Here is a 23,087-nt window from a genome sequence, read left to right as displayed (position 1 = left end):
TATAAGGTGTATGTTATATATAAAATATATGTTTATATATAAAATACATATATTATATACAAAATGTACATATATATATAAAAAACAGCTTTATGGAGGTATAATTTACATGAACTGTACATATTTAAAGTTGTATAATTTAACATGTGTCTGTACCTGTGAAACCAACATCACACCAGGATATGGAGAATCTCCATCACCCCCAAGAATGTCCTCACACCCCTCTGTAATCCTTTCCTCCAGCTGCCCACACACATTCCCTCCTCAGGTAACTGATGATCTGTTTTCCATCACTGCAGATGAGTTTGCCTTTTCTAGAGATTTATGTCGAGTCAACACGCTGTGGTATCACGTTAGGTTTTTTCCTTCAGCATGGTTATGTTAAGGTACATCCATGTTGTACTATGGAACGATAGCTGATTACTTTTTATTGTTCAGTAGGATTCCTTTGTATGTGTCCACCCCCATTTGTATACAGTTGTTTTATAGCTGAGGACTCCTGGTGAAATACAGTGTGGAAACTCATTTATACTGATAGTAAGGTTACTGCTCTGATTTTTCCGAAGACCCATTGAGATGGTAAATACGTAACAGATGTAGAACGCTGGATAAAACATAATGGAGTAAGAAAAACACATTGCACATTTTCGCCCCGGGAAATGTTGAATTGAGGCTGTGTAATTAGCATACACCATTTCGAATTGGCACACAGCTCAGTAGGGTTAAAGTAGGCTTATTATTTGAAGAGTCTTTGTTCCTTGGTTTCATTAAACAAATATTTTTGGGCACGGCCCCTGTCTGGCCCAGGACTAGGCCCCATGGGGACACAGCAAGGAACCCGACCTCTCTCTTGCCCTCCAGAAGTTCATGTCCAGTAGGTGAAATGAGACATAAACAGAAATAATTACAAAGTAAAAGGTAGGCAAGAGAATTGCAATGAGAGAAGCACAAACAGCTGAGGATGTTCAGAGGTGGAGGAAACTATTTCCAGCCAGGAGGAATCTGAGAACTTGTTTGTAGGTGGTGACATCCTAGCAGGGCTTTGAAGGCAGGTTCTAGTTGAAAATATATGCATATGGGAGAGGATGCCAGCAGAGGCCAAGAGAGGATGTTAGCCAGGGCCTGGAGGAGGGGGTGAAGGGAGGAGTAAGTCTCGGTGTCCGCAGGACTGGTCCCTCTGACGGGCTGTGCAGGGGCCTCTGTTCCCGGCCTCTCCCCTTGGCTTGTAGATGGTCACCGTCTCCCTGTATGTCTCTGTCCACATTCCCCTTATTTATGAGGGCTAGGGCCCACCCAGATGCTCTCATGGTAACTTGCTTACCCCTCTAAGACCCTACCTCCAAATAAGGCCACATTCCCAGGTACTGGGATTCGGACTCCAACATTCTGGGGGTGACAGAGAATTCAAGCCGTAACCCAGGGTTGGGAGTTCGGGCTTTATCGTTTAGGCGAAGGGGAGTCATGGCAGGTTTGAGATCAGGGACGCCAGCAGAGCTTCCGAATGTTAATCTGGCAATTTGAGAGGGGAGAGGATGGAGGGGTCTGGGGGACAGCAGGAGGGGCCCTGTCGGGAGCTTGGCCGGGGTCCCCGGTGGGCGGTGCTGAGGTAGCAGAAGAAGTGGGTCTGCCCGTGGAGGGCTGAGCAGTGACTGAGCTGGAACGGCCAGGTGACCACTTCGCTGTGCTTCACGCGCAGTAGCACTGCTGAGATTTAGGGTCTCTGAGCATCTGTGAGTCCATTGTCAACAGTGTGGGTAAAAAGGACCCTACCTTGTGAAAGAAGGTGAATTCGTTCATGGACTGTTGTTTGGAGGTTATGGCAGTATTGCCTTTATCCACAGAACGATCAGGACCTCATTATTCACCACCTTTGTTGATCAGGAATCAACTCTAATCCTGCATGTGGGCAGTTGGGTCTATTCTTATAGAAGCAGCCCATAGTTTTGCCTTATGGTAAAAATAATTATATATGTCCTGTCTGATGTAACTGGTCTTTGGCTGAGTTGGCACCAGAACAGTGACTGTTGTGGATAATAGGAGTACATGGGCTGCAGCTAAGTATGGTTCTTCCATAGTAGATACTGGTGGCCCAAGGAAAGCCCTAGTGTGGTCCTGGTGGGCACCCGTAGGTTGTTTACTGAATGAATGGATGAAAGAGAAAGCATGTGAATTTTTTTTATTAAGACTATATTTTTTTGGAGTAGTTTAAGGTTTACAGCAAACCAAGGGGAAGGTAAGAGATTTCTCATAAACCCCTGTCCCCACACATGCACAGCTTCCCACACTATCGACATCCCCACCAGTGCAGTGCATTTCTTACCGCTGATGAACCTACACTGACACATCATCACCCAGAGCCCATAGTTTGCATTAACGTTCATTCTTGGGAGAGAAAGGTTTTAGCTTGTTTTTCCTCCCGTTGTTAAGACTTATATGTGCTGAGTTTGGTTTTCAGGTTTTAGGCCCGGAGACCATAAGTTTGAACAACTGTCCGTGGCTGTGTGTTTTGTTTTGTTTTGTCTTTTGTGGTACGCGGGCCTCTCACTGTTGTGGCCTCTCCCGTTGCGGAGCACAGGCTCTGGATGCGCAGGTTCAGCGGCCATGGCTCACAGGTTCCAGCTGCTCCGCGGCATGTGGGATCTTCCCGGACCGGGGCACGAACCCGCGTCCCCTGCATCAGCAGGCGGACTCTCAACCACTGCGCCACCAGGGAAGCCCCATGGCTGTTTTTAAAATGGAAATTGTGACATACGTATAGTCTTTGAAATGATTGTTCGTGATGAATGAAAATACAGTGGCTTGCAGCTAAAATGAGGATTTGTGATATGATAGACTCCAGTTAAATCAAGCAAAGTAATGATATACATTGTCGTTTAGATTCCTGAACTGGTCATCTCATCGTGACCTTGGAAAGCTCTTTCACCGAGGTGTAAGCGTACATTGACTCTCTGGGTGAAGTATGATACAGCTTTGATTTTGGGAGGGTTCATGCTACACAGCTCTAAGAAATGGAGGATACAGTGACCAAAGATAGAAGTGCATTTTGAAAAATAGAACTACCATACGACCCAGCAATCCCACTACTGGGCGTATACCCTGAGAAAGTCATAATTCAAAAAGAGTCATGTACCACAGTGTTCGTTGCAGCTCTATTTACAACAGCCAGGACATGGAAGCAACCTAAGTGTCCATAGACAGATGAATGGATAAAGAAGATGTGGCACATATATACAATGGAATATTACTCAGCCATAAAAAGAAACGAAATTGAGTTATTTATAGTGAGGGGGATGGACCTAGAGTCTGTTATACAGAGTGAAGTAAGTCAGAAAGTGTAAAACAGATACCATATGCTAACCATATATATGGAATCTAAAAAAAAAACCTTGGTTCTGAAGAACCTAGGGGCAGGACAGGAATAAAGACGCAGATGTAGAGAATGGACTTGAGGACATGGGGGGGGGGAAGGGTAAGCTGGGATGAAGTGAGAGAGTGGCATGGACATATATACACTACCAAATGTAAAATAGCTAGCTAGTGGGAAGCAGCCGCATAGCACAGGGAGATCAGCTCAGTGCTTTGTGACCACCTAAAGGGGTGGGATAGGGAGGGTGGGAGGGAGACACAAGAGGGAGGAGATATGGGAATATATGTATATGTATAGCTGATTCACTTTGTTATACAGCAGAAACTAACACAGCATTGTAAAGCAATTATACTCCAATAAAGATGTTTAAAAAAAAAGTTAAATACTGAAAATATAGGGAATTATTTTAAAGATTATTTTTGAGACGTCTTTGAAAATACTATGTTTGCTTGTATATTTTATTTGCAAAGACTCATTGAAGTAAATTGTACTGAAGATTTTGGGTAATGGGACAGCTTAGGCCCCAGCTTATGAGGAGGATGAGAGCTACTATGCGAACCACAGATCTTAGTGGTTTTATTTAAATAAACAAAACAAGATAATGCAATCTATGTAATTTTTCTTAAAAGAAATGATTTTAGGGCTTCCCTGGTGGCGCAGTGGTTGGGAGTCCGCCTGCCGATGCAGGGGACACGGGTTCGTGCCCCGGTCCGGGAAGATCCCACATGCCGCGGAGCGGCTGGGCCTGTGAGCTGTGGCTGCTGGGCCTGCGCGTCCGGAGCCTGTGCTCCGCAATGGGAGAGGCCACAACAGTGAGAGGCCCGCGTACCACAAAAAAAAAAAAAAGATTTTAAGGAGATTGAAAGCAAGCCACTCCTCTTCACCTCCAAGTCTGTGTATTTGTCTCACTCCCCCTCAACTTACAAGAACTGTGATGCCTGGAAGCTTCCCTCTAGGTTGGGACATTTCCCACACTCTGTTGTCCTGCAGTCCCTGAGTACCTGGGTTCCGGGGGGTTTTCTCGGAACCACATGGGTCTGGCCGAGGTATGGAACACCACGCCCTCAGGTTCTTAAGAACAATCCAGTTCTACAAGTATGAGCACGAGGGCTCAGTGAATACTGTAGCGACACACATGGCTTAACGGACGTGGCAGGTGTTCCCAACCTTAAAAATCCGTCGGCCACCCCAAGTCTCCTTGGAGAAAAGTTCCTCCTCGCTTCTTTCTCCTCCACAGCCTCCATCACCCCTTTCTATTTAAAAGCAAAGAAGCAAAATGCTTCTTTTTATCTTGCCCCTCCCCCTCTCCTTGTCCACACCTTCAGGCCTGGAGGTGGGCCGGGTTGTGGTAGCATCTTCCAAAGAAAAACCATGTTCCCTGTAAGCAGAGGGCAGGCAAATGTAAATGTCTCTACTTTGTTAAGTGTGGATTTAAAAGACACAAAGTAATATGGGCTTCGCCTGGACAATGTGAGAAATATGAAACTAGGTTATAACAGTTTGGTCCTTTTTTCCCCCAGTGTGATATAAATTAGAAAAGAAATATAAGTGTTCCTGTGTTTTCAATTCCCAGATTTCTTTTTTTTTTAATGAGAATGAATTGGCCCAAAGGAAGAAAATGTTGTCTTTATATCTGCAGAGAAACTCCTACTGTCTTAGGATTTTCTAAGCTTCTAAGTGACTGCCACCAAGTTCCAGGTGAGGCCTGTTTAAGAGCTTGCCACCATCCGTGGTCACCTTCCAAAGGTCCAAAATTGATTACAGATGGGGTATCATAGCCAGTTCCCTTTCTGTTTGGAAAAGCAGTACAGTCGTCCCTTGGGCTCCATAGGGGATTGGTTCCAGGACCTCCCACGGATACCAAAATCCACAGATGCTCAAGTCCCTTATATAAAATGGCATAATATTTGCATATAACCTATGCACATCCTCCTGTATACTTTAAATCACCTCTGGATAACTTATAATACCCAATACAATGTAAATGCTATATAAATACATAGTGGCTGGGTGCATGACAAATTCGTTTTGCTTTTTGGAACTTTCCAGGATTTTTTTTTTTTTGCATGAATATTTTCAATCTGCTGTGGGTTGAACCTGCAGACGCGGAACCGCCGATCCAGAGGGCTGCTTGTACTGAGAATGACGGGTGGGCAGCTGCAAGCTGAAGGGTGGCTGGCAGATATGGAAGTTGAGAAAGAGAAAGCACAGAGTGACTGGAGCCTGAGGGGGGAGGAATGTTGCAAACCGAGGCAGGGGACACACAGGAAAAGGGCTTTCGAAATTATTGTGACTTCTGTAGGAGAATTTGAGGAAATCATTTTTCCTCTTAAAGAAAGAGGAAATGATCAAGAATTATTCAGTGGCTCTGAGAAGAAACATTTGCATTCCCGAACCACAGAAAGTCACCCTTGGGGTGAGCATCACGCCAAAGGCTGAGGCCGCAGCTGTTTTCCGGGCCACACCGTGGGAACATGGGGAATGAGCGCATCTGGGCGCGATTGGGGCGGAGGGTGCTCTGTGATCCTGACTCCGGGGATGAGGAGATGAGATGTGAGTTCGAGAAATGGAATCCTGTACAATGGAGTTGCGGAAAGCAGCCTGCAGCGGCGATGGCCCTTCCCCAAAAGAATTGTTAGGGGAACGTGGGCCTTCGTTAGTGTTGGATTATTCTGCCGCCAGAAAGCCGGGGTGGTGCTCGGGCCCTGGAGGCCTCCGCGCTCGCTCGCCCTTCCCCCACTGCAGACTTGAGCTCTGTCATGTATTTCCCCAAGTGAGGAAGTTAAAACCAAGAATGCGGACTCCATAGCACACACGCGTAAACTGTATTTCATGCTGCTGGGCGCGCCCCGCGCTTGGAGATGATGTCATTTTTAGCAATGCAAGTTTGCTCCGAAGGAAGGTACAGGCCGCTCTTATGGTAAATCTGAAAACGACACTTCACTGTCGCAGCCGAGTTGGGACAGCCTCTCAGTTGAGCCGCTGGGCTTTCCTTCAATCACCTTTCTTTCAGGACTGTAGAATTTTTTCTGTCCTCAGGGTTAAGGAGGGTGATCCGTCGTGGGGAAAACTTATTCTACTCATTATGCTGTATGATCAGAGAAAATGGCTGAGAAGTAAAGAGGGTTTTAGGGTTTGAATCTAAATTGCCACTCTAAGTACGGAAGGAAATTAATTCAAGAAGAAATGGAAAAAGAAACAGCTTACAATTGTGGTTTCTCCAGCAAGAATCTCCTTTGTACTGGGAAACAGACAATCTGCTATACATACACTTTCATTTTGAGCACATTGCCTTGGTCTAGGGTCTGTGATTTAAGAAATGTACAAAGCAGGGACTTCCCTGGTGGTCCAGTGGTTAAGAATCCGCTGCATTGGCAGGCATGGGTTCGATCCCTGGTCCAGGAAGATCCCACATGCCGCAGGGCAATTAAGCCCATGCGCCACAACTACTGAGCCCGTGCTCTAGAGCCCGCAAGCCACAACTACTGAGCCTGTGTGCCACAACTATTGAGCCCACGTGCTGCAACTACTAAAGCCTGTGCATCTAGAGCTTGTGCTCCACAATGAAGAGTAGCCCCCACTCACCGCAACTAGAGAAAGCCCACACGCAGCAACGAAGACCCAGCACAGCCAAAAGAAAAAAAAAATGTACAAAGCTGTATTGTAATCTGATTTTAATTAGGTGCCTCAATATGACTTCGAGATTCATTAGATGCATTTTGTATTTCAGAAATATATTTGCCCAAAGCTTCTGACTTTTAAAACTTAAGTGGTTTGTCCTAAGGAGTCAAGCAAAATATTGAGCATTTCTTTCCTTCCACGTTATTAATTTCTCCAGGCAGGGATCTAATTAAAAATGTGCAATGTAGCAGAAAAAGATAAGATGAGAACTGTGATTTGTGTGTGTGATGTGCTCTAACCTGGAAGAAGGCTATCTGGTTTCTTCACTCTCTCGTGGGGGGAGACTTTTTCAGAATGTGGACAGTTAGCCCTGGGGACCAGAGTCACCTCCTCAGATTGTCTTGCACATGGTTTCAAATGGCCAATTTCTTTTTTACAAATTTATTTATTTATTTTTGGCTGCGTTGGGTCTTTGTTGCTGCGTGCGGGCTTTCTCTAGTAGCAGCGAGCAGGGGCTACTCTTTGTTGCAGTGCGCGGGCTTCTCATTGCAGTGGCTTCTCTTGTGGAGCACAGGCTTTAGGTGCACGGGCTTCAGTAGTTGCAGTGCGCAGGCTCAGTAGTTGTGGCACGCGGGCTCAGTAGTTGTGTCACGTGGGCTCAGTAGTTGTGGCTCGCGGGCTCTAGAGCACAGGCTCAGTAGTTTGTGGCTCACGGGCTTAGTTGCTCCATGGTATACGTGATCTTCCCGGACCAGGACTTGAACCTGTGTTCCCTGCATTGGCAGGTGGATTCTTAACCACTGCGCCACCAGGGAAGCCCCTCAAATGGCCAATTTTTTGATCGTCAGTAGACACAGTGGATTCAGATGGAAGTGTCTCTTCTGCTAGTGCAGAACAACTTTTCCTTCATGTAGTTCTGAAATCCCTTCTGTTTCAAACTTTATAGCCACTGCTGTATTTACTTTTGGCAAAGTGTTACTTTAATAAAAAGTTCACTTATTTATTCATTGATTGGTAGAATGACAACAAAAGAGAAAGCAAACCCATTTGTCACAAGCAGTTCCTAGAAAATCAGTCCACTGTCTTGGCAATTTCTAAATTAGAGCACTGAGACCCAACTTTGTAAAAGTGAATTTCTGTGTCAAGAAGGAAATTTGTTAAAATAAATTTATTCATTTATTTGGCTGTGTTGGGTCTTTGTTGCTGCACGCGGGCTTTCTCTAGTTGTTGCGAGTGGGGGCTACTCATCGTTGTGGTGCGCGGGCTTCTCATTGCAATGGCTTCTCTTGTGGAGCACGGGCTCGAGGCGCACAGGCTTCAGTAGTTGTGGCACGTGGGCTCAGTAGTTGTGGCTCACGGGCTCTAGAGCGCAGGCTCAGTAGTTGTGGTGCACGGGCCTAGTTGCTCTGTGGCATGTGGGATCTTCCTGGACCAGGGCTCAAACCCGTGTCCCCTGCATTGGCAGGCAGATTCTTAAGCACTGAGCCACCAGGGAAGTCCCCTTAAAAAGGAAATCTTGATACATGCTATAAAATGGATGAGCCTGAGATGAAGGGGATCAGGACAGACCACCTCAAAACATGCCACTTTTCCATATTGATTATTTTGAGCTGAAGGCCATTGAGAAACCTCAGAGACAAGACCTTTCTGCCCTTCCCATTTATTTCCAAAAGCGAGGTGTGAGTTTCCTGCCTCTCCTATACCGGGATGAGGGGTGTGACCCTAATCACCAGAGACAGAGAGCTAGCACAGAGAGGAGTCTGTATAAACAAACCTTACTGGTCTTCCCTGGTGGTGCAGTGGTTGAGAGTCCGCCTGCCGATGCAGGGGACATGGGTTCGTGCCCTGGTCCAGGAAGATCCCACATGCCACGGAGCGGCTAGGCTTGTGAGCCATGGCCCCTGAGCCTGCGCGTCCGGAGCCTGTGCTCCGCAACAGGAGAGGCCACAACAGTGAGAGGCCCGTGTACCGCAAAAAAAAAAAAAAAAAAAAAAAAAGAAACCTTACTAAAATAGCCGTTATCACCCATTAGCGTCCTACCCACATTCCCACAACTTATTGCCCCTAGAAGCCCAAACTCCCTTTCCTTTGTCTGATTCCTTCTCCACATTTTATCATCCTTTGTTAAAATGGTACATAAGCCTCTGAGTCTAACTGCTACTTTGAGTTTTCACTTCTTTCCTGAAGCCCCCATGCACGTAAAAATATTCATGTCAATAACATTTGTATGTCTTTTTCTCCTGTTAATCTGTCTTTTGTCAGTTTAATTCACAGACTCCAGGAACAAATCTAAGAGGGTACAGGCAAAGTCTTTTCCTCGCCTACAAGGACATTATGCTAAGTGACACAAGCCAGTCACAAAAGGACAAATACTGTATGATTCTGCCTATATGAGGTCCCTAGAGCAGTCAGATTCCTAGAGACAGGAAGTAGAATGCTGGTTCCCAGGGGTTGGGGCGGGCAATGGGGAGTTAGTGTTTAATATGGGTGCGGAGTTTCAGTTTGGGGTGATGAAAAAGTTATGGAGATGGGTGGTGGTGATGTTTGCACAACACTGTGAATGTACTTAGTGCTACTGAACTGTACTGTTAAGAACGGTTAAGATGGTACATTTTATGTAATGTGTATTTACATACTTACATAACTGTACCACAGTTTTTAAAAAATGGGATTGCTGTGGCTGGAGTGAACCGCCCTGTGGAAAACCTGGAGCAGTGGCTGAATGCCAGACACCCAGGTCTGCCCTGGGTGCGCCTTTGGAAACTCTGGCAGATGATTTCTCACCTTTTCGTGTGGACTTTCCTTGTCCCTGGGGAGGTGGTTATTTCCCCAGGCCTGGGTGCTCCCTACCAGGGAGGGGAAGCGCCTCTTTTCCATCCTCTGTCCCATTCTGATTGATACTGGGCGGAGCTACACACACGGAATGAAGCAACAAGAGTTGACTCCAGGTTTTGGGGGGCAAGCCAGGGACTGGAGGAGGGAGAGGAGTTTACTGTCAAGTCCATTCTTGGGAGAAATCCCAGTCAAATGAGTGCCCCCAGGGTCCTCTGGGTTTTCAGTTTGTGCAGAGTGTTAAGATAAAATACAGGTAAACACTAAATGCAGGGAAAAGATCCTTACTTTGTGGAACCACTGTCTAGATGGTCCTGTGCCAGTGATGTGTGGTTATTTCAGAGCAATGTTCTACTTGCAGTGCTGGGGAGATGGGAGGAGAAATCAGATGAACAGATAGACGTGAGCCCGTTGCTGTTCCCTTGACAATCTTGCGACACTCTCGCCCAGTCCTGTCCGACAGAACTTTCTGTGATGTTGGAGATATTCACTTTGTTTATTTAATACCATAGTCACTGTGGCTGTAAAGCTCATGAAATGTGGATAGTGTGACTGAGGAAGTAGATGTTCGGTTTTATTTAATTTTAATCAGTTTACATTTAAACACCCGCCCCCCGGTTAATGGCTGTCTTGGAAAGTCCAGCGCTGGCTCCCCTTCTGGTGTTTGATTCTTGTCCTGTTCACATGACTGTGGACCCTGGAGCTCGACTGGGTTCTGGGAGGACTGAAGCTCCTGGGTTCAGCTGGGTTAGACCTGAGGGTCGCTCTGGGGTTGTTATTATGGACACTGGACTTCCCCAAACCTTGTCAAAAGTAGGCCTAGTGTCATTAATTAATTGTTTGATCAATCAGTTACTGATTAACGATTAATACTCAGTTATTTATTAAGCACAATAGGGCAGACACTGTGTTGAAAAGTGGGGGTCCTGTAGAGAACAGAGCCAACAGGCGTTCTTGCCCTCAAGGGCCCCGCGGTTGGCGGGGAGGAGGAACTCTGGATGAGCAAATACAAGTGTGAATGGAAGCAGGTGAGGCGAGGTCTCACCTCCCACCAGTGGGAAGGAGTCTTGGTGGGGGTGACGTCAAATGGATGCACACTTTGTCCCATTCTGTTTTAACAGGGACACTTCGTCATGTGGTCCCTGAGCTCTGATTCAACTCTTGCAGTCCTTTTCTTCCAACTTCCTTCTCATTAGCATCTCCTGGGCCCATCTGGTGCCTTGACATCGTGACTGAACTTGTAAAAATGGTGACCCCTTGTCTCACCCCCCAAAAGGGCTTGAGAGGAGAGGAGGGGAGGGGAGAGTTGGGGAGAGTGGACAGGGCTGTGGGGCAGCTCACTGCCCACCTCCAGGGGTGCCTGAGGCAGCTGATCGGGGCTCCCCCTGGAAGGGATGCTGTTACAGACCTGACCCGAGGCTGGGACGGGGACCAAGGCTGGAGCCCAGTCAGCCCCCGGGCTCCAGCCCCGCCGGGCAGTGACTCTGTCCCTTTGGCTGTGGGCCCTTCCTTGGCAGCCCCCAGCTGGGTTCAGTTTGCTGATTTAGTAAATGTCCACGGAGCATCTTCCAAACACCCACTTCCCAGGGGCCCTGGGGTGACGCTTGGGCTGCTGCCTGGTTGTTGGGCCCCTGGGTGCCTGGGTCTGGGGCGCTTCTCAACTCTGGCTGCGCTTGGCGATTACGTGGGGAGTTTTTGAAAGGTACAGACAGCCGGGTCCCCCCACCTCAGACCAATGAAATTAGAATTTTGAGGGTAAAGGCCTAGGCATTTTTTTTAAGGCCCCCTGGCCAGGATACTGTCCCGCGGATCCAGGGCGTGGGTGCAGGCCTGGGAGTCCTGCCTGGTGCTCCCCCATCCTCTGGGGGGCCCCTTGGCTGCCCCAGTGGAAGCAGCAGCCCGGTTTCTGCCAGGATATCCCAGTAGGGCTGTGGAGCTGGACAGACCCGCCTCCCCACATCACGCCCCCCTGAAATGAGTCCTGGGGACCTGCCGGTGCCTCAGGGATCGTGTTCTCGGGCACAGAGATGTGGCCGTGAGCTCAGGTGGCCCCCAGTGGCTTCCAGCTGTCACTGCTTTCACACGCGGGGCTGGAAACTTGGTTGGAGATGCAGTCAACCTGAAGTCCACTGAAACCGGAAACCTAGAGCAATAGGGGTGGGGGGTGGGGGTGGGGGTGGGGCGGAGAGGAAGGAGGGTGCTCCAGGGAGCTTTCCTAAGTTATGCGCTAGCTCCGAAATCATCACTGCCTTCAGCGAAAAGAATGAAGTGTGTTGGAAAAGCAAGAACTTCCTTGCGCTCGGCTGGGCGGTGAAGGGCTAAGTCCCCCGGGTGGGGTGGGGGGTCGTCCCTCGGCATCAAAGCTGCGGGGTTTGGGCCCCTCGGCCCGGCTCAGCCACGGCCAGAAGGGTTTCATGAGGGCCGTCATCTCCCGGCACACGGAGAAAACCCCAGAGCAGACACATTTTCACATTCAGTCCTCAATGCTCAGAGGAACCAAGTTCTTCGGAGATGACACATTTTTCCAGCATTATGCTGCGCTTGAGCCTGCAAAACAATGAAGTGGAATTTTTCTTTCTTTTCCTGTAGTTTCTGGGACCACACAGAGGATGCTTTTGGTAGGTGGGGTGCTAGGGGGCTGAGGGCTAGTGTGGACCTGGACCGAATTAAGTGCTCAGGCTGCCTTCTTACCCAGCTTGTGGGCCCTTTTGGAACGTGTCTGGGTGGGCGCGGTTGCTTCAGATTGAAGGCAGTTGCCAGCGAGATTGGCTGCTTCTGTGTGCCAGGAGGGCCCTGCGGGGTCCAGGCGAGCACACGGCTTCAAAGTCCAGTCCTGGCCCTTCCTGACCATTGGAACTGGGAGAAGTCACTTAACCTCTACGAGCCTCTGTTTTCTCATTTGTGAAAAAGGAATGATGTATATAGTGGGGCCTTGATGGGGGACGTGGCGGAAATGAGAGAATGAAGAACCGGGAAGGCAGGTCTTGCACCTGCTTTGCCCCTGACCCCCTGAGCAGCCCTTCTTTTCTGTTTTACTTATTGGGCTTTCTCATCAGTTTTCCTTAAAACGCCTCCCACCCAAGCGTCTCAAAATCCGCACACCCAGGCCGCACTGCAGACCGATTAAATCAGAACCTCTGAGGGTGGGACCCCAGCATGGGTAGTTTTTCACAGGTCCCTGGTAATTCTAACACACGGCCAAGGTTGAGAACCACTGCCCTGCAAGACCAGGTGAGACGGGTCAGTGAAGTGCTGGGACACTCCCGCTGGGGCAGTGCTGTCAGCGGGCCCTCCTGGAATTCCAAAGGGTCGCCTTGCCTGTCCTGGCATGTGAGGTGGTTCCTGGCATGTGAGGTTTGGGGTGTCATGGTTTGGACCCTCAGGGAGGATGCCAGAAGTCCATTACATTTAGCCATTTATAATTTTCTCAGGAATGTAGCTTTGAACTCTACCTGCCACAAGGCCGGGGCCTGATGGAGTCACTAGGCTGGCACCAGGCCCCCGGATGCCCCCCTGAGCAGCACACAGCAACCCTGAGGACGTGAAGCAAAGCCCGTTTCTTTCTGGGAATCGATCCCAAAAGGGGGCTAGCTGCTCGTGCTGGGGTGTTGGAAATGAAGAGAAAGTGACGAGGTTCAAGACAGCTGTCATTCCCAGTCAGAAAGAGAAGCCGGGGTGACCCAGGAGCCGGCTTGCCTCTGTGCTGTGAGCAGGGAGGGCCGCTGGGGGGTGAGCTCCTGGTTGGTCCCTCTGAGCGCTGTCTGTTCTGGGCTGAGGTCCAGCCCTGGGTCTAAAGGACTTTCCAGCTTGTTGCCAGGGTCTCTATGTGATACACGAGTGCACCATAAACGGGATTTTTGAATGGGTCCAATTCTGCTTCCTTATTTCTGTCATTAGCCGTGTGGACCGGGGCATCTTTTTAAAAAGATCTGAACACAAATAGCGTGAGATGCGTCTCCAGGGGCTCGCTGCTCCCTTTGTTGGTGTTGGGAAAGAGGGTGCCGAGATGAATACACAGGGGGCCATGGGAGGTGAGGGCACCCGGGGTGTTTCTCTAAAACACAAACCAAATGGCCCTGACTTACCTTGGAAAAACCTCCACAAAGCAGCGAATTGTGTAAGTTTGTCGGTGAAATAAAAGCCCAGTTTGTGAACAATGTCCACATCCAATGAGATTCATGGGCCAAGTTTTTCTGAGTTGTCTGTTTCTCCAGCCTTTAGTGGGAGGGGACCTGGGGGCAGGTGGATGCAGGAGCTGGAGGAAGGAGGGGGGCAGGGCTGGACTAGAGGAGACCAGTGATCCCCGCTGGGTCAGCCTGGAGAGAGCAGTGACCTGGAGCATCTTCATTCGGGTTCAACCAGGGGGGCCGGGGGTGTTTGCAACAGCAGCCAGTAAAGAGAGATGCCACCTTTTTTCTTCGGCAGTTATCGTGTGAATGTCAGACCCAGATACGTCACCAGGTACAAGACGGTGACACAGCTGGAATGGAGGTGCTGCCCTGGCTTCAGGGGAGGGGACTGCCAAGAAGGTCCCAGAGACCCCGTGAAGACTCCCCGCCCCACGCCCGCTCGGCCGAGAAACAGCGTGAAGAAAGCCACAGGTACCTTCTGATTTGTGCTCTGCTTTGCCGGCCGCCACTGCTCCTTCACACGACAGGATTTATGAGTTATGGTGTGGAGCTTTCCACGTTCTGCCCAAAACACGCACATATGCCTGCAGTAGACACATGGCACACAAATTTATTTGCAGAAGCAGTAGCGATCGGAAGACAGACTTTTAAAAAGTAAATTGCGGGCTTCCCTGGTGGCGCAGTGGTTGGGGGTCCGCCTGCCGATGCAGGGGACGCGGGTTCGTGCCCCGGTCTGGGAAGATCCCACATGCCGCGGAGCGGCTGGGCCCGTGAGCCATGGCCGCTCAACCTGTGTGTCCGGAGCCTGTGCTCCGCAATGGGAGAGGCCACAGCAGTGAGAGGCCCGCATACCGCAAAAAAAAAAAAAAAAAAAAAAAGTAAATTGCTTTGTTAGGGCCAACTGGTTGTGAAAGCCAAGGCCTTAGAGTGGGAGATGCTGCTGGTCTCAGCCTTGTGTGGCCTGAGGCACAGACAAAAGAGAGTCAAGTGTAACGAGGTAATGATGCTTGGGTTGTTTTTACTTTACTTTTCATGTACAAGCTCCCATAAACCTGAATTTGAAGAAACTAAAATTGTTTCTTTTTCCAAAAGAAAAAAAGGTAAATAGAATCATTCTTATTCTGTTTGGGGTGAGATATTTGCAAAGCTAAGCCCCAAGTTAGAAGTGTCCAATGAGGCTGTTCTTAAATTTGCTTTTGATTTTTTTTTTAAGTGAAGTAGCACAAACTCAATGAATAGCTTAGCAAGCAATGACAATTTTCACCTTGGCTTTTAAGTGTAACATTAAGAAACTGACTTTTATGGATAAAAATATTTTGACATTTTATTCTACATCACTTTATCTTCTTCTTTTTTAAAGTTCAGTGAGAAAAACCTAGATTTTCTTATGCGTTAAATGTTTAAGTCATCTTTAAATGATTATGTTTTCCCATGAGGTGTTTTCAGTTTGTTTTGGGATTTTTTTTTTGGGTCTTCGTTGCTGTGCGTGGGCTTTCTCTGGTTGTGGCGAGCAGGGGCTACTCTTCGTCGCGGGGTACGGGCTTCTCACTGTGGTGGCTTCTCTTGTTGCGGAGCATGGGCTGTATGCGCATGGGCTTCAGTAGTTGCGGCCTGCAGGCTCAGTAGTTGTGGCTCACGGGCTCTAGAGCGCAGGCTCAGTAGCTGTGGTGCACGGGCTTAGTTGCTCCGCGGCATGTGGGATCTTCCTGGACCAGGGCTTGAACCTGTGTCCCCTGCATTGGCAGGTGGATTCTTGACCACTGTGCCACCAGGGAAGTCCTGTGTTTTCGGTTTTGAAACTAGTGGTGTTTCCCAATATTGTCCGTAAAACAGACTTTAAAATAATTTTTATTATAAAAGTAATGCATATCTATTACAGAATGTTTATAGGAAAAATATTTAAGTACACATAATCTCACCACCGAATGACAACTACTGTTAACATTTTACTATAGAAAACTATTCTCTTTTCTATTTCTGCGCATACATTTTGTTAAAGAAAAACTCATTCATTCATCCCACAAATATTTATTCTATATCTGCAGGCTCTATACTAGGTTCTTAGGAAAAGAGAAAATCAAGGCAGACACAGTCCCTGACCTCATGAAAGGCAGACACTAGACAAGTAGTGAGGGGGCGTGTTGGATCATAGTGGACAGTTTATTTCTGTTTTGTTTAGTTTTACTTTTTATTTTATAAAAGTTTAAACATACATGTAGTTTAATGAGTTCAGTAGCTTTATAAGGACTATTAGGAAAAGCGCTTTCTCTCCCACTTTCCCTTCTCAGGGGTATTAGCAAATTCCCTTTCTCTCCCACTTTCCCTTCTTAGGGGTAATTACTTTAAACTCTTTAAAAATTAAAATAATTGAAGTATAGATTTACAATACTATATTAATTACAGGTGTACAACACAGTGATTCAGTATTTTTATAGATTATACTTCATTTAAAGTTATTGCAAAATAATGGCTATATTTCCCTGTGTTGTCCTTGTTTCTTATTTATTTTTTACATAGTTTGTACCTCTTAATCCTCTACCTCTGTCGTGCCCCTCCCCCCTTCCTTCTCCCCACTGGTAACTACCAGTTTGTTCTCTGTATCTGTGAGTTTGTTTCTGTTTTGTTATATACATCTATTGGTTTTATTTTTTAGATTCCACATATAAATGATAACACAGAGTATTTGTCTTTCTCTGTCTGACTTTTATTTCTCTAAGCATAAAACCCTTCAGATCCACCCATATTGTTGCCAATGGCATTGTTTCATTCTTTTTTATGGCTGAGCAGTATCCCGTTGTGTGTATATACCACATCTTCTTTATCCATTCATCTATCGATGGACACTTAGGTTGCTTAAAAATATGTAATGCTTCACAAATTTACCTGTCATCCTTGTGCAGGGACCATGCTAATCTTCTTTGTATCATTCCAATTTTAGTAAATGTGCTACTGAAGTGAGCACTACTTTAAACTCTTCAGGTGGTCTTTTGGAATTTACCTCCACACCCCTTGACTTCTCATTATGGAAGGTGAGGATTTAAGTCCCTTTCATCTAACATGGGGCTCCTATACTGCCATCCTTTCCGTTCAGTTATACTGTGTTTTTATCTGTTCGGTATTTATTGCTTACATTGTAGTAGTTATATAATGTTTACAGCGGAGCTCTGTAGTGTACTATGAACATGCTGCCTTTCCTACACTGTTTCTGGATTTCTCTAGAGTTAATAAGCATGTTTTCCTTTGCTTGGTTTTCTATATTTTTATCCCTATTTCAACCCAGACTCTCCGCTGGTTATCTGCATGTCCCCTCGTTTTGTTCAGACACATCGGTTTCACCTCCTTGAAGAAATCTCTCCTTCTCACCTGCCCCACCTGGACTGGTCATCTGCTTGCCCTTGTTCACAGCTGCCACCCTGTGACCTTCACTGACTTCTCTCCCATCCGTTCCCTGCTTCCTGTACCCCCTGCTTGCTTTTCCTCAGTTTATTCCCTTGTTTTGGTAGAGCACATCTTCTAGTAGTTTCATGAGAGGATTGCATGGGAGGTAAACTTTTTGATATTCTGAAAATATATTTACTCCAGCTTCAGAATTCTAGGTTGGAAATAATTTTCCTTTAGAATTTTGAAAGCATCACTCAATTTTCTTCTAGTTTCCAAAAAGGAACGCTCCTACACTGTTGGTGGGAATGTAAATTGGTGCGGCCACCATGGAGAACAATATGGAGGTTCCTTAAAAAGCTAAAAATAGAGCTACCGTATGATCCAGCGATCACACTTTTGGGCACATATCCAGATAAAACTATAATTTGAAAAGATGCATGCACCCCAGTGTGCATTGCAGCACTATTTACAATAGCCAGGACATGGAAGCAACCTAAGTGTCCATTGACAGGTGAATGGATAAAGAAGATGTGGTGTGTATATGTACAATGGAATATTATTCAGCCATAAAAAGAATGAAATAATGCCATTGGCAGCAACATGGTTGGATCTATAGATTATCATACTAAATGAAGTAAGTCAGAGACAAATATCATATGATACCACTTATATGTGGAATCTAAAAAAATGATACAAATGAACTTATTTGAAAAACAGAAAGAGACTCACAGACATAGAAAACAAACTTATGGTTACCAAAGAGGAAAACTGCGGGGGAGGGATAAATTGGGAATTTGGGATTAATATATACACACTACTACATATAAAATAGATAACAAGGACCTACTGTATAGCACATGGAACTATACTCAGTATTTTATAATAACCTGTGTGGGAAAAGAACCTGAAAAAGAATATATATACATATATATATATATATCTGAATCACTTTGCTGTACACCTGAAACTAACATAACATTGTAAATCAACTGTACTTCAATTAAAATTTTTTTTTCTTCTAGTTTCCAATGCACTGTGAAAATGTCCAAAACCATTCTGATTCCCAATTTTTTATATGTGACTTGGTTGGGGTTTGTTTTGCTTGTTTTGTTTTTTGCCATTTTAGTGAGATTTCAGAAGAGAATGAAAGGAAGCGCCTATCCTCAACCCACTATCACTGTAATGAACATACTGTTTCTGGAACTTATTTTTTAACTTCATGAAAAAACATTCATGTCACTAAATATACTACAATATCATCTCATGGCTTCATAGAGGGTCATTGTTTGGACATTATCCTGTACCGTTGGTCATTTAGACTGTTTGCAATTTTTCATTATTATAGATAGTATTTGAATAAGTATTTTTTCCTGTTAAATTTTTGGATTCATCCTTATTATTTACTAGAATAAATTTCTAGAAGTGTAATTGCAGAGTCAAAAGGATTCTGAGTATTTTGATACACTTGCCAAATTATCCTTCCAAAAAGTGATAACAATTCTTATAGTCACCAGCAGTGTATGAAGAAAACCTCTGCTTACATCCTGATTCTCCCCTGCTTCTCCAGCCCTTAGAAAAAAATTTCCTTTGCTCAGAACAGCATTTCATGTGTACGTGATTCAATGAATTTTATTTCTGGTGTCCTGAGATAGAATACATTTTTCAGTATGGAAAACAAGGTGTTCTTTCTAGTTTTCTCCTTGGGAATTTAGACATCTGAATTCCAGTCTTGGTTTTAACACTATGTTGATTTTAGTGAATGATAACTGTTGATATGATCATCTGCAAAAGTTTAGAGGAGGAGAAAACAATGAACATGAAGCTCAAATATCGACAACATTCTAAATTTACTTCCAGTGTTTGTCAGTTTACAATAATGCATTTTATTTCATTGTAATCTATGTCGTGTGTGACTTTTTCCACTTTACACGCTAGGTCTCAGTATCATCTGTAGGCTTGTCGATGGTATTCTAGAATTCCTTGTATTCTGTGTTCAAGGGCGTGGTTTGCTGCTTATTCTCCTAGTGCCTCAGATTTAAAAAAAAAATAAATTTATTTATTTATTTTTGGCTGCGTTGGGTCTTCGTTGCTGCGTGCGGGCTTTCTCTAGTTGTGGTGAGCGGGGGCTACTCTTTGTTGCGGTGCGCGGGCTTCTCATTGCAGTGGCTTCTCTTGTTGCAGAGCACGGGCTCTAGGCACTTGAGCTTCAGTAGTTGTGGCACACGGGCTCAGCAGTTGTGGCTCGCGGGCTCCGGAGCACAGGCTCAGTAGTTGTGGTGCACGGGCTTAGTTGCTCCACAGCATGTGGGACCTTCCCGGACCAGGGCTCGAACCTGTGTTCCCTGCATTGGCAGGCAGATTCTTAAGCACTGCACCACCAGGGAAGTCCAGTGCCTCAGATTCTGATAACCTGCTTTTTGTTTAACTTCTCTCTCTCTCTGTACGTTAGTTTATTTTCATTTTATGACTCATCACAATTATTTTATAATAATTTTTTTCTTTTGGACTGTTTCCTTGCAGGGTACATTTCTTAAAGTAGGATTATCAAAAATGGAATGTTTGGGGAATTCCTTGGCGGTCCAGTGGCTAGGACTCTGTGCTTCCACTGCACGGGGCACGGGTTGGATCCCTGGTCCCGGAACTAGGGTCCAGCAAGCCACGCGGGGCTTGGCCACAAAAAACTTCAATGTTTGTATTCTTTGACTTAGTGACTCTCACTGCTTAGGGCCACGTAGCTCTGTTGTTGGCAGACGCCAGTAGACTCTGTTGCTTTATCTCTCGTTTGCTGTTAGTTTCCCCAGCTGCATGACAGCACTGAACAATGTCTATGAGAGTCTTTTAGCACAGGGATGCTATTAAAAGTAAGCAAACATTTAGGGGTTGCTTGGAGGATAACTTGCTGCTCGTGTGATATCATACCACCCAACTGCTAATGGGTGGATCTCAAGTGGGTTCTTGTGGTTTTACAGCATGCAGTCAACCACCGGGGTGTGGGTGCAGTTACTAATGTGGGAATGATGTATGTTCATATGATAGCGCAAATAAAGAATTTTCCCTTCAGGGTGAAAGAGGCCATTGAGTATCTATGATGTGCCATGTAAATATCCTCTTAACAACCCAAGAGGGAAGATAGTACCTCTGCTTCGTAGATGAGGGGATTATAGTTCACAGAAGTGAGTTAGCCTGCTCGAGCGCAGGCTGTAAACAGCAGAGCCAGAGTGCCCCTGGAGCTCTCTTTTACTTAAAGCCCATAGTCTTTTCGACTCTGGCACAATAATTACCTGCAGTGAGAAGGGAGCTGTAAGTGAATCCCTTGAATACCCTGTTTATTGTCTTTGCAGAAACTGGGTAAAGGTAGAAGATGTTAAGTCATGTCCAACTCTTTCTTTGTAACAGACAATGAACCAAGTCGAGTCTCAGAGCCTGGGAAGACTTTGTCACCAACTCCTGCAGCAGAACTAAGTCGGACTGTAGATCCAAAACAGGGGCCCCTAGAACTTCAGGAAAAGAAAATCCAGGTGCTTGAGGAGAAGGTTCTCCGACTCACAAGGACGGTGCTTGATCTCCAGTCTTCCATTGCTGGAGTGAATGAAAACCTCAAACACTCCATTCAGGATGATGCCAGCAAAATGCTGGCATCGTGGCTCAGTAACCTGCACCCCCAGCCAGTGCCCGACAGTGCCGTGGGTGGAGAACCAGAAACGGTCCAGCTTCCTGGTGTCCTCAACAGTAAGGAATCTGGCATGAAGGACATCAAGTCTGAATTGGCTGAAGTCAAGGATGCCCTGAAGACCAAGAGTAGCAAGCTGGAAGAGCTGGATGGGAAGGTGAAGGGCTATGAAGGGCAGCTCAGACAGCTCCAGGAGGCGGCCCAGGGCCCTACGGTCACCATGACGACCAATGAGCTCTACCAAGCGTATGTCGATAGTCAGATTGATGCCCTGAGAGAGGAGCTCATGGAGGGAATGGACAGGAAGCTGGCTGATCTGAAGAACTCGTGTGAGTATAAGCTAATTGGTCTCCAGCAGCACTGTGATGACTATGGGAGCAGCTACCTGGGAGTGATGGAGCTTATAGGAGAGAAGGAAACCAACCTGAGAAAAGAAATCAGTGACCTTCGAGCCCGGGTCCAAGACCCTCCAACCAGGGCAAATTGCTGTGACGGTGCCAAGAATGGTGACTTTGGGCAACAGGTCAAGACGTTAGACCAGAAAATTGAAAGAGTTGCTGAAGCGACTAGAATGCTGAACGGACGACTAGACAATGAGTTTGACCGCCTCGTAGTTCCAGAGCCAGATGTGGACTTTGACGCCAGATGGAATGAACTGGATGCAAGGATCAACGTGACAGAGAAGAATGCAGAGGAACACTGCTTTTACATTGAAGAAACCCTCCGGGGGACCATCAGTGGGGAGGTAGATGACTTGAAGCGCCTTCTTGATCAGAAAATACAGTCTCTGGAGGAGCGGCTGGGGAGCGCTCTCCTGGCGATGGCCAACGGCTCGGAGGCAGAACTTGCTCCCCCAGCGTCAGCCCCGCCTGATGGGTCGGGGGCTGGGAACGAACAGGTCATGGTGGAGTTAAACCACCTGAAGGACAAAGTGCAAGTGGTGGAGGATATGTGCCTACAGAACTTCCAGGGAGAGCCTCGTGGGAGAGAAGATACTTTGCGAAATGGAGACGACCCTTCAGCAGGTGACGCTTTGAGCCTTTTGAAATCTCTAAATGACACAATGCATAGGAAGTTTCAAGAAACCGAGCATAGCATCCAGAGACTTCAACAGAATTTTAGTTTTCTTTATTCTCAACTAAACCACACAGAAGATCACGTGAGTCATCTTCATAATGAGCTGAGCAGTGGTAGAGAAGGTAAAAAGGCTGCAGGGCGTGGGTCTCCTAAGGGGGCTGAACCCCTCCCGTCTCCCCCGGCCGCCTCGGTGCCTTGCTGCGACCAGCTGGAGGAGAGGTGGCAGCGGCTGCAGGGCCAGGTCCTCGCCGAGCTGGACGCTTGTAAGGAGAAGACACACGGGGTCCAGAGGGGGGTCTCTGTGGTGGAGGACAGGGTGTCTCATATGGAGAAAACCTGCAGCAAACTGGACTCCATCTCAGGAAGTCTTCAGAAAATCAAGGAAGGGCTCAACAAGCATGTCAGCAGCCTCTGGAGTTGTGTCAGGCAGATGAACGGGACGCTCCGGGCACATTCCAGAGACATCTCTGGCCTGAAGAATTCAGTCCAGCAGTTCTATAGCCATGTTTTCCAGATTTCTACGGACTTGCAAGACCTGATCAGATTTCAACCATCGGCAAGTAAGTGGACCTTCACAATCCCATTCCTTGTAGTTGTTTGCAACACGTATTATGCTAGGTTTTGGATGGTTTGTGGAATTAGCTACATCACTGCTAACCGAAGTGTGCTTCATAGGTGGGGGCCAGTTTGTGAATCGTTGGGTGCTGGGTAACATTAAGGCAAATACCAACAGCGAGAGAAGGTATTTAGAAACTTTTAACATAATTTGACATCACCGTAGCGTTCAAGCACATGATCTGTGCATTTTGCAAATGATCGGCCGACAGCAAATTGAAAATACAAAAGGAGAACCGGTCCTTCCCCGCAGGTAGGTGGTAGAAGGTTGATCTATACTGTCATGTCTGTGAGCTTAGAGTCGGGGTCAGCTCTGTGGCATAACAGCTTGGGGCAGTGGATATGTTGTCTTGTTTTCTACTCAGGGAGTCTCCTGTGTGTGTCCATTCACCTC

At 46.7% G+C, this 23,087-nt stretch overlaps 1 protein-coding gene and 1 non-coding gene across 2 annotated transcripts in view; one reads left to right on the top strand and one right to left on the bottom strand.

Annotated features, from left to right (window-relative positions):
* The window catches only part of EMILIN2 (elastin microfibril interfacer 2), a 51,263-nt gene that overhangs the window by 9,602 nt on the left and 18,574 nt on the right, over window positions 1–23,087 (top strand). Inside the window, exons 3-4 of the mRNA XM_027088781.1 lie at window positions 14,246–14,421; window positions 20,728–22,638. Of these exons, the coding sequence (XP_026944582.1) occupies window positions 14,246–14,421; window positions 20,728–22,638 (2,087 nt within the window). The remainder of the gene's footprint in view (window positions 1–14,245; window positions 14,422–20,727; window positions 22,639–23,087) is intronic.
* On the bottom strand, window positions 16,806–16,912 carry LOC113610586 (U6 spliceosomal RNA). Its single transcript, XR_003429139.1, has one exon. It is a non-coding gene; the product is annotated as a U6 spliceosomal RNA (small nuclear RNA).

This window comes from Aethalodelphis obliquidens, unplaced genomic scaffold (genome assembly GCF_003676395.1).
Source record: "Aethalodelphis obliquidens isolate GAN/ISIS:26980383/991018 unplaced genomic scaffold, ASM367639v1 scaffold63, whole genome shotgun sequence".
In the NCBI taxonomy this organism is placed as follows: Eukaryota; Metazoa; Chordata; class Mammalia; order Artiodactyla; family Delphinidae; genus Aethalodelphis; species Aethalodelphis obliquidens.
This window is presented reverse-complemented; position numbering and strand designations above follow the sequence as displayed.